Source organism: Phasianus colchicus, chromosome 2, assembly GCF_987193195.1.
Source record: "Phasianus colchicus chromosome 2, bPhaCol1.hap1.1, whole genome shotgun sequence".
NCBI lineage: Eukaryota > Metazoa > Chordata > Aves > Galliformes > Phasianidae > Phasianus > Phasianus colchicus.
In genome coordinates this window covers 8,080,211-8,095,783 of record NC_143437.1, presented here as the reverse complement: position 1 = coordinate 8,095,783, position 15,573 = coordinate 8,080,211, and the positions used below count along the sequence as shown (strand labels likewise).

Here is a 15,573-nt window from a genome sequence, read left to right as displayed (position 1 = left end):
GTGCTGTGGCAAACAGACCTGTTCTCTCTATTTGAAATACCAGCTAATGTATTACCATGTTGGTTTTTTTTCCTTTTGTTTATTCACACTTATTATTAAAAATGGAAATCAATGGACTACCTTGAAAGAAAAAAAAAGAAAAGCACAAACAAATGCTTTGGATCCGCCTCCTCTTGTAAAGATAATTATGGGAGAGAAGGCAATTTTGAAACAATGGATGGCAAAGTGCAATGCTCAGAAACTATAGGGCACAACGTATTTCTCCAAGGCTACCACTGAAATCCACCCCATGGCTCACTGTTGCAATATTCCTGTTCTCTTTCCTTTTCCAAAGCCATGTACAAAACTCGCTTCCCAAATAAATTATTTAGCCCCTGACTGCTGCAATGCACAGCAGGATGCCTGTCAGAGCAAAGTGTTACTAATGGAGGATACCACACATGATCCAAAAGGGAAGATGAGTTCAGACTGCCGCAACGCCTTAGTGAGAATACAGCAGAGGCAGTGAAACCCTTGCTCGATCAGCTGCCCAGAGACACTGCAAAACCACGCAGCACAAAGCAGAGTGTCCATCTGTCTGTCCGTGCCTTCTCAGGAACAGCCTTGTTGTGCCAGCAGCCATGCCAACTGAACTGGGATCATTCAAAGGTTCTGTTTGAAGATTGTAGGGCAGCCATCAGCCTTGTGTATTCATTCAGACTTCTGGGACTCGGTCAGATGCTGACTCTGCTCCTAATGCACCCAAAGCAGCACACTGGTTTGGACCACCCAGTTATATCCAGCAAATCCACAAGGGCACTGCCCTGCCCACATGCTCACAATTTGCTTTGCATAAAACTTTAACTGCTGGAGCTAGCAGTTAAAGTGTGAAGATGTGATTCTCACGTTCCAGGTTTCATTTGCAGAAAGCACTGTAAAAACAGGATTAATAAGGTGGATCTATTAACTTACAAATGAAGAATATTTTCTGTGGTGCCTCCAAAATAGTCAACGGCCCCCGCCCAGTCCTGCAGACCATGCAAAGTAACAGGAAGTCTCTTTGAGATAGAGCAGTCACTAATAATTTAAAACACACAAAGAAAGGCCTTTTGACATGCTGATACTTATGGGTAAAGGCCCCTTAGCAGTCTTCTTCCACGTCCTCTGGAAGATGTGATGAAGATATGACACATCATGTTCGTGAACCCTAAAGTGAGGGCACTTTAAATTCGTGGGGTTGTCTTGGAAATGATGACATTTTAAAATACATATGCTCTTTTCTGATGTTAGATTTCAGTTTTAGGAAAAACAGCCAATTCTCGAACCGCTTCCCAAGTTCAGAAAACAGGAGAAAAAAAAAAGCACAAATGAAAATTAAAAGCCAAGCATTTGGGAAATGGCAAAGAATTCAAAACTGAAACTGAAAGAAAAAAAGAGCTGACACCATGAGATCTGTGATAAAACAGCTGAGTGCAGATAACACCAAGGAAGCGCAGGACACAGCAGGAAAGACCAGCCTCCGAGTCACACAAACACAGTGTCCTGTGGGGATGCTTCCAGCTCCTGCTGCAGCCTCACAGCATTCGCTCTGCCTGCCCCTGTTTGAACATTGATTCTTTGTGGAAAAGCAGAAAAACCCTGAACATGAATCAACCCACAGCCAAGCTCTTATCTGACATACCTTTATGTATGTACCTTGGTTCATGGTGCAGAATCCAGTAAACAATCTGCAAGATAAATATTGCTGATAGACACAAGCTCTGCACCAGGGCACAGCAGTTGTGTGCAATCAAATGACTCACTCGGGCCAATCTCCTTAAACACCGGTTTACTTGATCTCTATTAATGAGAGGCCCAGAAAACTGACTTTTCCACTGGACTCATGCACAGCAAGAGATTGAAGGGCAAGGCTCAGAGCAGAATAATTCAGGAAGTGACAAGAAGCAAGGAAGCCACACAAAATAAACATCACGTTTTAACTTAAAGCTGCGAAATGGTCTGTATAAACACCAGACACGACGGACAGCCAGCTGAAAAGGGATGCTGCTCCTGATCCTGGATTCCCTCCTCCATCCATAAAGATGTGACAGCATTAACCTGTGAAAATGCATAGGTGTTTTACACACCCTCCCTGCATTGTCTGTACTGATAACTGTCATCTGTTTCCTGTAGGTGAGCAGGAGAGGGCAGGTTTATGAATGTTTCTGCAGGGATGTGGCACCTTGCACTTCAGGCTCAATAAGCAGTGCCAGGGGAATCTCCTCAGGTCTCTTTGATGCTGCATGATAAGAGAAGCCCTGTGTCTCCCACTCTGCTCTCCAGCCCATTCCTGGCTTCCATCAAGACCCATCTTCTTCAAAGCTCTGCCCTGGGCCCCTGCATAGGGCAAATTTACACAAGGTTGAGTTTGGATTCCCAGAACTCTGTCTGATGACTGCAGTGGCAAAGCCACCGAGCTCCAAGAAAAGTAACCCCCTGTTTATCAGCACTGCAGTATTTCTGAAAGGAGAAACCCCCCTGGACTTTTGCACTTGGCTAAAGCCACTGAATCAAACTTATTGCCAGACTCTCCTGTATCACGTTGCTCAGCTCTGAAAGAGTCTTAGAAAAACGAGGACTTTGGTGCTGTGCCACCCAGAAACCAAAGGAAGCTTCCATGAAACCAGCAAACACCTCTTACCAACCTTGTTTAAAAAAACAAAGCAAATCAAAGAGGTTGTACAAGTCAGCCTATAAACCCAGGCGTGAGGAGAGTGGTGTCAGTGGTAATGGGGCAAGAAAGGCAGGGTAATTACACCACACCAAAATTGCAATCGTGCTGCATTCCTTCTTGGTGAAGGCCAGCTGAGAATTAGATACACCTCTTTAAATCATCACAGGGAGTGGCTGTAAGATACAAGGTGCTGGGATTAAGATGATGTTCTGGGTTTGCCAGTTCTCAGCAATGGCTTTGGTGGCTGGGCTGGGCACATCATTAGCTGTTCCCAAATGGTATTCACACCGTGCCACTTCTTTTTAATCTTTACACAATTCTAAGTATTTCAGGAGTCTCAGATTCCCACTGAGCAAAAGGTTGTACAAGCCCTGAACTGGATGGCAATGTCTACCCATGAGGGTTTTTGTACTTGGCCAACAAGTCAGTCTCAGTGATACCTAAGTCATAATTATTTCAGTGGAGCACAAATATTTATCACGTTGTCACAGCTACCACCACCAGCCCTACAAGCTCAGCCCATGGCTGAGATGAGGCAGGCGGATCTCTTTAGCTGGAGAAATCTTCCCTGGAAGAAGCCACAGGAGCAGCCATCACAGCAGCACTTGGGGGAAATGCTGCTCTGGCTGCCTCACTTGTCCCCACTTTCAATGTCCTGGGCTGCTACAGGATGAGAGGAGAACCTGCCATAGAAACTGAAGCACACAGACCAGTGAGTGCCTGAAAAACACAGCAAGGTCCTTCCCCCTCATAGCTTCACACCGCAGGTTGTTCCAGGCACTCCTTCCAAGGCCAAGAGAACAAACACTGCATTTGTGTTCATTTGTGGAAAATGCGCCAGAAAAGACAAACACGAGGCAAAGCAGCTGGCCAAATAGCCAAGTCCTGTTATTTAATTATTCCTAAATAAAAGCTACACAGCAAAGACATAATAATAACGACCTCTCTCCTCACAAGAACTCAGGGCACAAAGGACAGGCTGGCCTGATTTTATGTCCCATAAAATTAATCTTATCCAATGAAGTGGCTCCTTGTACAGCCAAGGAAAAGATGATGAGTTACGATAAGAGCTCTTTGGGCATTGTGTACCACTGTACCACCAACTAAAGATGAAAAAGCATAGGGAGCTTTCTCTTCTCTCTTAGGCCAGTCACAGAACAGCACAATGCAGCTGAGGGCAGAGGTGAGCAGCACAAGGGAGCTGACAAAGCCATCAGGTCTACACCTCTGGTTCCTTGCTGTGGTGAACTCACAAATGCAGTTGGCTCACCACTGGAAAGCCAACCATTTCTCACGTGTTTTGGCTGCTTATGAACTCAGTCTCCTGTCTGTATTTGAGGAAAATCCATGTCCAATTTCCATGCGGTAGGGCTGACACCCAATGTTTTGGCATGAAGAAAACGGTCTGGTGGTTTTCCAAGGCCAAGGCCTCGGCCACAAGGATCCTGCTGCTCGCATGCCCAGCTGTGCTGGTACAGCTGAAGAAGCCAGGACTTCCATAGGGGACATGCACAGAGCCTTACGCACAAACATAAGCTCTGATGAGCCACCTCAGCTGGACATCCGGAGATGAAAACATCCCTAAATTAGTGGACGCTACTGAAAAAGTAACCAAGCATCCGCACACTTGTGCAATCTTCACTTACTCTCAGTAGCTTTTTATTTCTTGAATGGCATCACCTAGCGATTGGGAGCGTTTCCCAACAGATACGCTCGGTCATATTGAAACCCCAAGTATTGCAATGACTGAGCTTCTTCCACAGCACATTAGGAGTAATGAGTAATTAATCCTCACGGCGGCGGAGGGAAGGACGGCGACATTCATCCACCCGGCCCGACGCGCACGGCGGGAGGCAGGAGGCACGTGCACGGCGCCGCGTCACGTCGCCAGAAGGTCGTTCACGCCTCCGAACCCTAAATGCGAGGAAGACACAGCAAAACCCCCTCCAGACCCTCGCCCCCAGGGCCCTAAGCCCATCGGCGGCACCACGACGGCGCTCCTTCGGGACGCGTCACTCGCGCTGCGGTGAAGGCGAGGGACTCCTCATCCCGCCGCGTTTCTCCGTCGCGCCGTCCCGCGCGGCTCCGAGCGCTGCCCATCCCGAGGGGCGCGCATCCTTCCCGCCGCCCCCTCCCCGCCACGACCTCCCCCGGCCCAGCGCCGCCCCCCGGCCGCCCCCTTTCCCTGCGACTCCTCCTCGGCGGGGCCGAGACCCCGCGGGGCCCGGGGCTGCGGCCGCCCCTCCCGCCCACTGCCGGCCGGGCCGCGCCGCGCCGCGCCGCGGGGCAGAGCTGCGGAGCGGAGGAAGCCGCGGCATCCCCGCCCTGCCCGGCTCCCCGCAGGCCAGGGGCTGGGCTCTCCCCGCTCCCCGCCGGGCGAGGCAGCGCCGGCCACCTCCCCTTCTGCTCTTCCTCCTCCTCCTCCTCTCCGCCTTCCTACTTCTGCGCCGGCACCGCTCCGGCTCCGCCGCTGCCCCCCGAGCCGCCGGGCTTCCCCCGGAGCCCAGCCCTACCCGCCGCCCCCTCCCCGTCCCCGGCGCCGCCGCCGCCGCTCGCACAAGATGGCGGGGACCGTGGCCGAGCGGGACGCGCTGGTGAGTGCCGCCGCGGTGCGGGGCTGGGGGAGCGGCGGGCACCTGCGGCGCGGAGGCGGGTGCCGCTGCTGTGCCGCTGCCGGGCTGCTGCCCGGGGCGCGCACCTGCGGAGGGGAGAGGCGGGGGGCCGGGAGGGGCCCTGCTGCCTCTGCCTGCCTCAGCTCTCTGCTTTCTACCTGCAGAAAATAGAGGACGGGCATTTAAACAACTCCCTGGGATCCCCGGTGCAGGCTGATGTGTACTTCCCTCGGCTGGTAAATTTTTTTTCTTGCTGCTTTTATTTTTGGACTCCTTTTAACAACCTCCCTCCCTTCCACCCCCCCCCACCACCGAACCCTCCCTCGTTCGGCTGCACAACCGAGTGACCCGCCGTCCCTCTCCTTGGCAGATCGTCCCCTTCTGCGGGCACATCAAAGGAGGGATGCGACCGGGGAAGAAGATCCTGGTGATGGGCATCGTGGACCTCAACCCCGAGAGGTGAAACCTGCCGGGCCCGGCTGGGGGGGGTGGGAGCCCACCCGCACACACACACACACACACACACACACACACGGTCTCTCCTTTCTACAGAAGGATTATTTTTATCGCTTTAAATATAGCTTGCTGGTTTCTCCTTTGACCCATAGAGGGGGTATTTCTTTACCGGATCCCGTTTCTCAGCATTTCACTTGAAGGAAAGGAGGACTCGCGTTGGATCACATACACACATATACATGCGGCACACGCACCTATCTGTGTGCTGTAGCCGTGTCCTTTGCCCTGCAGAGCTCTTTGGGCATTCCTTGCATGAGCTCTGTGCTGCTGACGGTTTCAGTGCGCTGAGAAAACAGCTGCGTTTGTGGTTTGTGTGCTTGTGTTCTGGCTGAATGAAAACGGTTGTGTTTGCGTTGCAGCTTTGGCATCAGCCTGACCTGTGGGGAGTCGGAGGATCCTCCCGCGGATGTGGCCATTGAGCTGAAAGCCGTGTTCACAGACAGACAGTTCATCAGAAACTCGTGTGTAGCTGGAGAATGGGGAGAAGAGCAGTCATCTATTCCTTACTTCCCATTTATACCGGACCAGCCTTTTCGGGTGAGTGCGTGCCGACTCTGTTAGCATCCCCACACTTTGCTTTTGGTTGCGGTGCTGATGGCCGAGTTGCTGCCATGGATCACACGCTGTGCTGTGCAGAGCCTGCTTCTCTGCTGCCTTGCACCTGCAGGCAGTTCCGATGGGGCTGTAAACACATCACAGGGTGTTATGACAAGTCGGAGGTTGTAATGCTGTGTGATGAAGTGTGCTTCCTGAGCTTAGTTTTATAGCTATAAATTAAAAAGTACCTCTATGTTATTACTGCGTTTCAAGTTATTACTGGAGAATGTAAATACTCTGTGGGACTGCCGTGGGTTTGGATGATTTCTATAATGGACGTAGCGTTCGCAGTTTAGCGCAGTTAATGAGGATCTTGTTCATCCTTTTCCTCCAGGGATGTTACGCAGAGGCTGGCCGTAGCCCTTTGTGTCAGCAGATTAAATAGCTAAGCGATAGTGGTATTCTTCTCTGAACCCTGGGATTAAGTCTCCTGCCAAATTTAAGCCCACAGTCACTTGGAAATAGCGTACGTGAAAATCCCGTGTGCACGGGATGGACTGGGTTGACCCAGAAGCAGATTCCCATCTGTGGTTTTTATGGCTATGTGAAGATGTCTTTGCTAATCAGGACTAACAAAGTATGCAGCTGCAGAGGGCTGCTTCTCTCTTAGCAGTTTGACTACGTGAGAAAAAGGGCTGCACGCCTTCTCTGTGCGGCTGACCCAGAAAAACCCTCCCGCTCCCCCCACCCCTCTTATGAAACCTTGCTGGCCCCTTTGCTTAGTGCCACCATTCTGACCAGCTGCCAAACTCTCATAATCCTTCTTCTCCCCAAGATAATCTCCCCCAACCCCAAAAGCTCACCGTCTCCCCAGAGGCTTGGGCTTTCAGAGAGTGTTTATGACAGGTTTTGCTGCCTATTGGTTGCGCTCTACTTGCTTCTACGATCTCCCCTGTCACAGCTGGCAACACCCTGTTGTGTTGGCACGTGGGAAATGTGCTTAGAAGGGCATGGAGCCTTGGTCCTGCTTTGGCTAAGAGGGATGGGCTACCTGCTGCCATGGGCGGTGGCTAGGCACTCTGACAGGCCAGACAAATTGCCCAGAGTATGTTCTGCAGGTGTCCCACTAATGACAGCTGGCAGCAGAAGACAGCAGTATCGTGCATTTAGTGTGACGTACTGTAGAAGAGGAGTTGTTCATTTTATTTTTTTTTCCTTCTTTTTTTTCCAAATGGAATTTGGGCTCCCAGTTACCTTTGCATCTTTGATGGTCTCGTCAGTGACTAAGTTAAACAGGAGTATTTAAGTGCTCTTGCCAATTACCTGTGATCCTGTTCAATTATCATTTTGGTATGGCCCAGGGTAGATTGTAAGCAGCGTTGAGGCTAACCGTATCTTTTACATAACAAGGCCTGGGGCTGGATGCACCTGCTGTAGTGACACCAGAGCTGCACAACAGCACGAGTGCTTCCCTGCTACCGCCGTGCGCCTCCAGGTCCCCGTGGGCAGTCTGCTGCTACTGCCCCAGTATGACGTGCCCTAAGTCGGATGTGCTTAGACTTGCTCAGTTTATCACTCACTTTGCTCCAGACTACCAGCCTCAGAAACAACCTGGGATTTACACATGGCTTCACTGGAGATTTTCTTCTCAGCCTTTCCAGACCTGGAGGTCTGTGAGGGCCCGTAGAAAAAAATGCATGTTTTGTGCCTTCAAGTCTTGTCTTCCTGATGGGGCAGCTCAGCAAAGCTTATCTGCAAGGCGTCAAGCCACCCTTAATATCAGGAATCTCTGGACTTATCCAGAATGAGTGGTCTAGTTCCTCTCCTTGTGGCTTTTCTAGAGTATTTCTCCAGGGCTGTAGGATGAGAGATGAGCTTTATCCTTCCCTGGTGCAGTCTGTGCTTCTGGTGGGCTGTCTGGCTGTAATCAAGCTGCCCCTAGTCCAACAGAGAGTCCTGTGTGCAGTTACCACAGCAAAAGCTTTTTAGTTGCACAGCAGCTGTGTATGTGCAGTTCTGGTGTGTGGGATGGGAGGGCAAACCTCTTCCTCTCATGTTTGCTTTCTTCCACTGAATTAATGGCAGTGTGGAAAACATTGCAGAGGGAACTGCCCCCTTGTTCTGCAGGGGGGAAAAAAAGCATCTGTAGCAAGGAATGCAAGATTTGGGTTGGATATACCTTTAATTAGCAGTTTGCTTCTGGCATTATTCACAGAGAGAAAACCTTCCTGGTGCCAGCAGGACCATAATCTGCAGAGCTGTGCATCGGGGTTTGGGGGTTCTCCCCACTGTGACAGTGTGAGACTGGATTAACACCTCTGTGAAGTGCGAGCAGATCCCTTGTAGTGTAACTGGGGTTGTGGGGGCAAAGTGGGCTCAGCTTTCTCTGTTACATGGCGTGCAAGTAGCAAGATGTGTAGCCATACCAACGCTGCTTAAAGGCTAATCTGGTGCTCTTTGCATCCTGTGAAGGAACTTCCTAGTTATGTTGTGAACACGGTTCATCATTTTATTTTTTACAGGTTGAGATACTTTGTGAGCATCCCCGTTTTAGAATATTTGTGGATGGACATCAGCTCTTTGATTTTTACCACCGTATTGAAACACTGTCAGCAATTGACACGATAAAGATAAATGGAGATCTTCAGCTTACAAAACTTGGCTGAACTTGTTAGAACTGTAGATTCCAAACCGGCTCAGGTGCCATCATCTGTGTGGAGAAGTGACAGCCAGCTCTGGACACAACTATAGTAGGAAGGCTGTTCCTTTTCTGTGTGCAGTTCTTCACGCCTGTGCCGATGAACTGGGCTGTTGTCTATCCTAATGAAGAACACTGATGGTTAATAGACATTGAGCCATTTTTCTTTGATCAAAATAGCCCACTTGTGCTGGATAATCAAGTTGGAATGGATTCGGAAAGACTTGCAGTCTTGTTTCAAATCTCACAGAAAGGCTATTTCTGAAACACAGCACTAAAATCAGTTACTGCACAGCAGTAACAACAACAACAAAAGGCTTTTATTTTGCAAATATTGTTTCTGCACTGAAGTGGAGTAGTGTAGCACAACGTAGGGCCACATATTGACGTCCTTACCCAGGGCCTGAGCCTGGTTCCACGGAAATCAATGGCAAATCTGCTATTCACTTTATCGGGGTACAATCAAACTGTTTAGTCCTTAGTCAAGCACAACTCCCATTGATTCCTATGGGATTTTTGCAGGTGCCCAGGGGCGAGATCTGCTGCTGGTGTTAATCAGCTAACCTCCATGGCTTGCAGTGGCATCCTGCTGATTGCTCCCAGCCGCTGATTTGGTCCAAGGACTGTGCAAAAAACTGAATGAGGGTATGAGGACACTAGCCTGTATATTTTAGTCAGGGTATTTGCATAGAATGTAGATTGTTACAAGTTTTTGCACAATGTACTGTTAATACAATTTTTAAAGCTTATCTGTAGTTTATTTATTTATACTCATTGTATGTATTAGTAAAAATGAACAATCTTACTGATCGTTAAGAACAGCAAAGTGTAAACATTTTGAATGTACAAAATGTCTTGGATTCTTTGGGTAAACACTACATATCGTTCTGGAAAATTCATGTTTCTTATTGAACATTGAATTACATTTTAACGGAGCCCTCTGGGCCCTGGGAAAATGTGGGCATGGTAGATGGTGGGGGGAGCTCTTTGCATATATTCACTAGACTGTTTTTCAGGGCTTACTAACTTTGCTGTGCAGGATAGGTTTGAGTTAAAGTCAATGTGTTTTTAAAAATTAAATGGCAAGTTTGTAGCTGTGCTTTTATAACTTGAGAAAAAGTTAAATTTGGCAGTCTCTTAGTTCAGCAAGAGAACTAGCCTCTTTCCAGGGGAGATGGGAGATTTCTTTTGCACTCATTTGAGAACATATTCGGCCTTTGATATGACAATTAAAACTTGTCTAGACAGCCAAGTTATTAATGCTTGAAAATCATCCACTGCACATGAATAATAACTTTTCAAGTAGCTTTTTAACTAGTAGGTATAGCTGTATAAACAGAGTCATTGTGCTACACTATAAATGAACACAACCACTTTTCTTGACTTCTTTAGGACTAAATGCGCTTTTTCCTTGCCTGCTCACAGTAGACCACGGCAAGTCTTTCTGAGTAGTTATAATCATGATATAAACATATATTTAGGCAATTTTGAAGACGTGTAATGTAGGGACACAATATAAAAACATTCTTTGTAGCACAGTATTAAAAAAAAAAAAGAGAAAAAAAATCTCACAAACAGAACTATATTAAGCTTGCAATAAAGAAGTGTTTCAAAGCAACCAGAACTGGAATATCCAAAGTGAAGGGTAGCATGCCAGTTGCAAAGCCTCATTTTGTGCTAATTTGGCCTGCAGTTAAGAAGCCTTAGACTGCAAGCTGAAATTCCAGCTATGGCTCTAGTCCAAAGGCTGCTGAGGTCAACCAGAGTCCTCTGAGCACAAAGGCATAGAAGCCTGATTCTTACTTCACACAAGTGCAGATCTCTCTGTAAAGCCAGAGGGTGGTGCTGCTGTGAACGAGTTAAGGATTGGGTTCCCACCTACAAAGTGAATTAATATTGGAAATTTTAGCCTTAACATTGAAGTCCCCTGACTTTTTTTCCTTTTTCAAAATTAAGAGAAAACCTGTTGTTTTCCAGATGATCTTTTTATCTGGTGTATTAAGTTGTACATTAGATTCTGTTTGTACTCCCGACTGAACCTCTATATGAAATGTTCCTGTTTTGCTCTGTTTTTACTCTTCTCCATGATTCACGATGACTGTGTCATTTTTTTTGTTGTATGAAGAATGCTGACAGTGTTTTGCTACAAAATATATTCTTAAAAATGATGATAATAAAAATCCAAGGGAAAGGTGCTTCCACGTGAGCTGCTCAGATTTTTCTCCAGCTTTGGAACAGTCTGTAGCTCCAAAGCAGATGCAAGCAGAAAATGAATTCTGTTTGGAGAGACGTTTGATGCCCACCCTGTCTAGTGTTTTCTCTAACTATGCATGTGAAGCCATGTTTTGTGATGCAGAGCCATTGCCTGAGGCTGTCCTGCTACTCCAGAGGGCCACACAGTAGGAGGCTGGAGGGAGCAGCACTGTGACCCTGCAGCAGCAGAAAACCCAAAAAGATCTCTCTGACAGCACAAGGCCAATAGAGATTCCTGCTCCATGCCTTTGCTGTAGCCCAGAATAAGGGGTTTGGCTGACTTGAATTTTCAGCCACTTGAGACTCCAGTAGCTGCAGTAGCTTAGTGCAGCCCTCAGATTTTTCATGACCTGTACGGTCTTGGCACAGCACAGAGTGTACGCCAAGCATGCTGAGATGAACTGTACAGACGTCTCTATCAGCAGCAAAGACCTGGTGATAACCATCCTGCCTACTTTCCCACCTCTGTACCAGGCACACTAGTTGGTTCCTGCTCCAGTAGTCACCTGGCTCAGCAAAATGCTATTTGGAACCTCGTTCTTGTTTTGCCTAACTCAACTGAGTGGCACCCACCACCTGCTTCTGCCCTGTCGTGGTTTCTGAGCAGGGCTTAGAGGCAAGAACAGCTGTAAAGCCACTTTTGCTGGGCAGTGGTTTGGCTGAGAACTCAAGAAAGGGCAGAAAGTCACATTTAGAGTTTCCACATCTGTTTGTGTGTTTAACAGAATGTTGGAAGCCTTTTTCTTTTGCTCTCAGGCAGTACCAGGAAGGATTATGGCTCTGTAACCAAGGGCTGTCCCATGTGTGCTTGGTTTACTTGGCTAACTGCATTCAGAAGCTGGTGCAGTGCAAGTCAGAGAAAACTTGGGCCTTAAATGTTTCTGTTCAGTTAGACTTTGAGTTAAGCCCAAATGTTTAAGATGGGAGATTGCTGTAAAATTTATATCTGAATTCTGTCTCCAGAATTTAGGGATTACTCAGATGTTTATTTGGGGTATAAAGCCCTACTAGACATGAAATTGGATTGTTTCCAAACTGGGACAGTCATTGGGTTTTCAAAATGCTTTTCAGTAGGCAGTGGTAGTCTGTGAACTACTTGGAAGCTGCAGTTCCTCAGGAGCAAGTGTGTGTGTTAGCCAACTTTTGAGATCTGCTAGAATCTATGAGCTAAATATTTCTGCAGTTTCCTCTAAATGAGGAAATTATTTCTGAAATGAAAGAAGTCTTGAATGGGTAAAAGCTTTGGAGTGTAATCCCTTAGCATAGCTTTATTATTTTTTCCAAAAGGGAAAAAAACAAAAAAATACCAAAAATATCCACCCCTGAATTACACAGTTAAATTTGGAATTGGCTGTGATAAAGCTGATGGCTCTTTCTTTCTTTCTTTCTTTCTTTCTTTCTTTCTTTCTTTCTTTCTTTCTTTCTTTCTTTCTTTCTTTCTTTCTCTTTCTTTCTTTCTTTCTTTCTTTCTTTCTTTCTTTCTTTCTTTCTTTCTTTCTTTCTTTCTTTCTTTCTTTCTTTCTTTCTTTCTTTCTTTTCCTTTCTTCCTTTCTTCCTTTCTTAAGAAATATGAGTTTATTGACTACTCAGAAAGAGCCTTGAAATATGCTGGGTGATGTGAGGTAGTCTGTCTAAACATATTTCACATAAATGCTTTTTCACAGTCAAGTTGTAAAAATGTTACAAAACACCTTCTTTTCGTGGCACAACTAGAAATGGTTGCCCCACCTTGAAAGAACATTTTGTCCTAAATATTCATGTGTTGTCTCTGTGAACTTGCACTAACATATATTATATTCTCCCTCCCCTCCTTGACTAGCTTGAGAAAAAATAGGCGTAATATTGCTAAACCGGTTGAATGTAACATCTGCTTGAGGCACAGCATCTTTCTCAAGGGCTGTTTTGAGTAAACAGCCTGAAAACCAAAGAGAGAGCCTGATTCACCATAATGCTGTGCCAGCCTTCCACCCTTGTCACTCTCCTGAAGTGAGGCTGAGACTGAAACCCTGAGATTTTCATGTGAGAGAGCAGCACTGAGATTTTATCTTCTGGATTTAAAAATTCGCTATGGAGGAAATGAGAACAGAGTAGCTACAGCACTTCCAAGCTTTCTACTGGTGGTGTTGTAGCATGATGTACTGTAGTCCTAATGGAACATGAGTTTAGAGACAGGTAGTGGGCATTTCAGAGGCCACCAAGAGCCCAGTTCTGCAGAGCCAGTAGTGGAGGCTCTGAGCAACCTTCCAGCACCCTAGAATGGAGATGACAGTGTGAGCAGGCAGAGTCAAGCTGAGGGCAGACCTAAATGCTTACCATGACAAGCACAGCTTTCTATTTGTCCACCAAAGGCTAGGACTACATAGTGACCTAGTGAAATCTGTGGTCATTCTAGGCTTTGTTCTGATTTTCTCACATGGATCAGAAAATGTACAGGTAAAAGTTGCTGTATGATGCGTGGGGTTAAAATGAAGGCCAACCCAAATGGGGAGAAAAAATGAGCTACTGACGCTTTATCTGGCTTTGATACACCCTCCCAGCTCCTCCCAGCAATCACTGCTGTTACAAATATGCACAATTACTATAACAAGGAGATTCAGCAGCATGTGCAAGATGAAAATAATAAACTCATGCTTTGCCACGGGCTTTCCTTAGCTTCTGTTGCTAGGCCTTTCCGTCTGTCTGTCAACAAATAGCTAAATCCTGCTGCCTTTAAAGTTCATGGCAAAATGCCTTTTGACTTCTGTGAGAATAGGTCTGTAAGAAAAGGGGTAATTCCAGCCCTCTCAGCTGGGAAATACTCTAAAAATCTGTTCTTTCATTTTCCCGAATTTCAGCATCAATAGAGGACTATTTTTGTCTGCATTATTTGCTTGAGTAGAATCGATAGAAAGCACAGTCTCTCCCAGCTGCAGTAACACTGGTTTCACAGTTAGCTGATGAAATGTTTTATGTTCATTATCTTCTGATTTTAAAAAGTGAGGATGTGCACAAAATGACGTGGCAATAATAGTAATGTGTACCATTCACCACAGATCTATTTTTATGTGTTGTGCCAATTTCATAATGGACTTTTAATAACAATAAAATGTGAAATCTTCACTGCAGTTTTATTTGGTCTTTTATAACAATTGTTAATACTTGTTACACATGCAATTTACTTCTTTTCCCTTCTGAGTGTTTTTCAGACATAGCTAATTCTTCCTCTAATAAAGCTGTAGTGTGGCAGTTTGGAATTAGAAGTGTTTCTTTGGTAGCAGCTGGTGTAAAACTCCTTTAAAATTTAAACACTCTATACACAATCAAATAACTATTTTAGAGGAAAGAATAACTTGCTTACTCATGCAAAACACTCACTGACATCACTGGGCAGTGTAAACTGCAGGAGTTAACAGGCATGTCTCAGAACAGGACAGGACATGAGACTCAGACAGCTGATGACTTCTGCATGGGATAAAACAGCCTCTCTCTGCAGCGTAACTCACACACACACTCCCATTCACTCTGGTGGGACAAGATTCATGGATTTGTGGTGAGCAAAACCACAGCGTCAGCTCCAGAAAGGTGGTATTATGGGATCCAGTGTTTCACTTGTTGATGTGATCCTAGATGAAGCTCACGTTAAAATCATTAAGTGCAAGAGAAAGCTTCAAGGTCTCAGCTTCTTCAAGTTAAAGCTTTTGGGAGAACTAGAATCATCCAGCAAGAAAAGACTATACCCTCCATCAAGTTGTGGCTATAAGAAATAAGCTAGATTTCTGAGAGAGACCTCACTATTCAAAGAACAGTGAAGTAGCAGATGAACAACATTTGACTACCGCCAGCTGCATTTTTTTTCCCAATAAAATGATAAGGAATCAGATGTTCCCCAAGAGCTTGGATCTGTGGCCATCCTTGCTCACAGACAGCCCGACATTGGCCTTTTGTTGCTACACACAATCCTAAAAAGAGGTATGTTAAGAACTCTAGAGAACACAAGATTCAAACAGTATTAAATAATGTAAATACAAACCAGAAATAAGGAGAACAGACAGAAATACAACACGCAGAAATCTGTATGACATCAAAAAGGAACACTGATTTGATTCTGAGCCAGCAGGAATTTCCTGCTAATCATGTTTCCAATTTCCAGCAACCATGATGAGCTTAAGACAAGATTTTACATTAGCAAGTGTCTCCAATAGCCCCAGTATAGTCTCAGACTTCATCTTTCCTTCACAGGAGTGGGGGTAGCAATGCTGCAAATACATGCATTCACCTTGCTTTCC

The 15,573-nt window shown here is 46.2% G+C and overlaps 2 protein-coding genes across 2 annotated transcripts in view; one reads left to right on the top strand and one right to left on the bottom strand.

Moving 5' to 3' along the window:
* The first annotated feature begins 4,952 nt into the window (after positions 1-4,952).
* On the top strand, positions 4,953-14,407 carry LGALSL (galectin like). The gene is made up of 5 exons (XM_031599389.2): positions 4,953-5,286; positions 5,469-5,540; positions 5,675-5,763; positions 6,180-6,357; positions 8,880-14,407. Exons 1-5 carry the CDS (start codon positions 5,254-5,256, stop codon positions 9,021-9,023), a joined length of 516 nt encoding a protein of 171 aa, XP_031455249.1. The 5' UTR covers positions 4,953-5,253; the 3' UTR covers positions 9,024-14,407.
* Positions 9,054-15,573, bottom strand: part of LOC116232768 (uncharacterized) — a 24,253-nt gene continuing 17,733 nt past the window's right edge. Inside the window, exon 2 of the mRNA XM_031599368.2 lies at positions 9,054-9,177. Within this exon, the coding sequence (XP_031455228.2) occupies positions 9,054-9,177 (124 nt within the window). The remainder of the gene's footprint in view (positions 9,178-15,573) is intronic.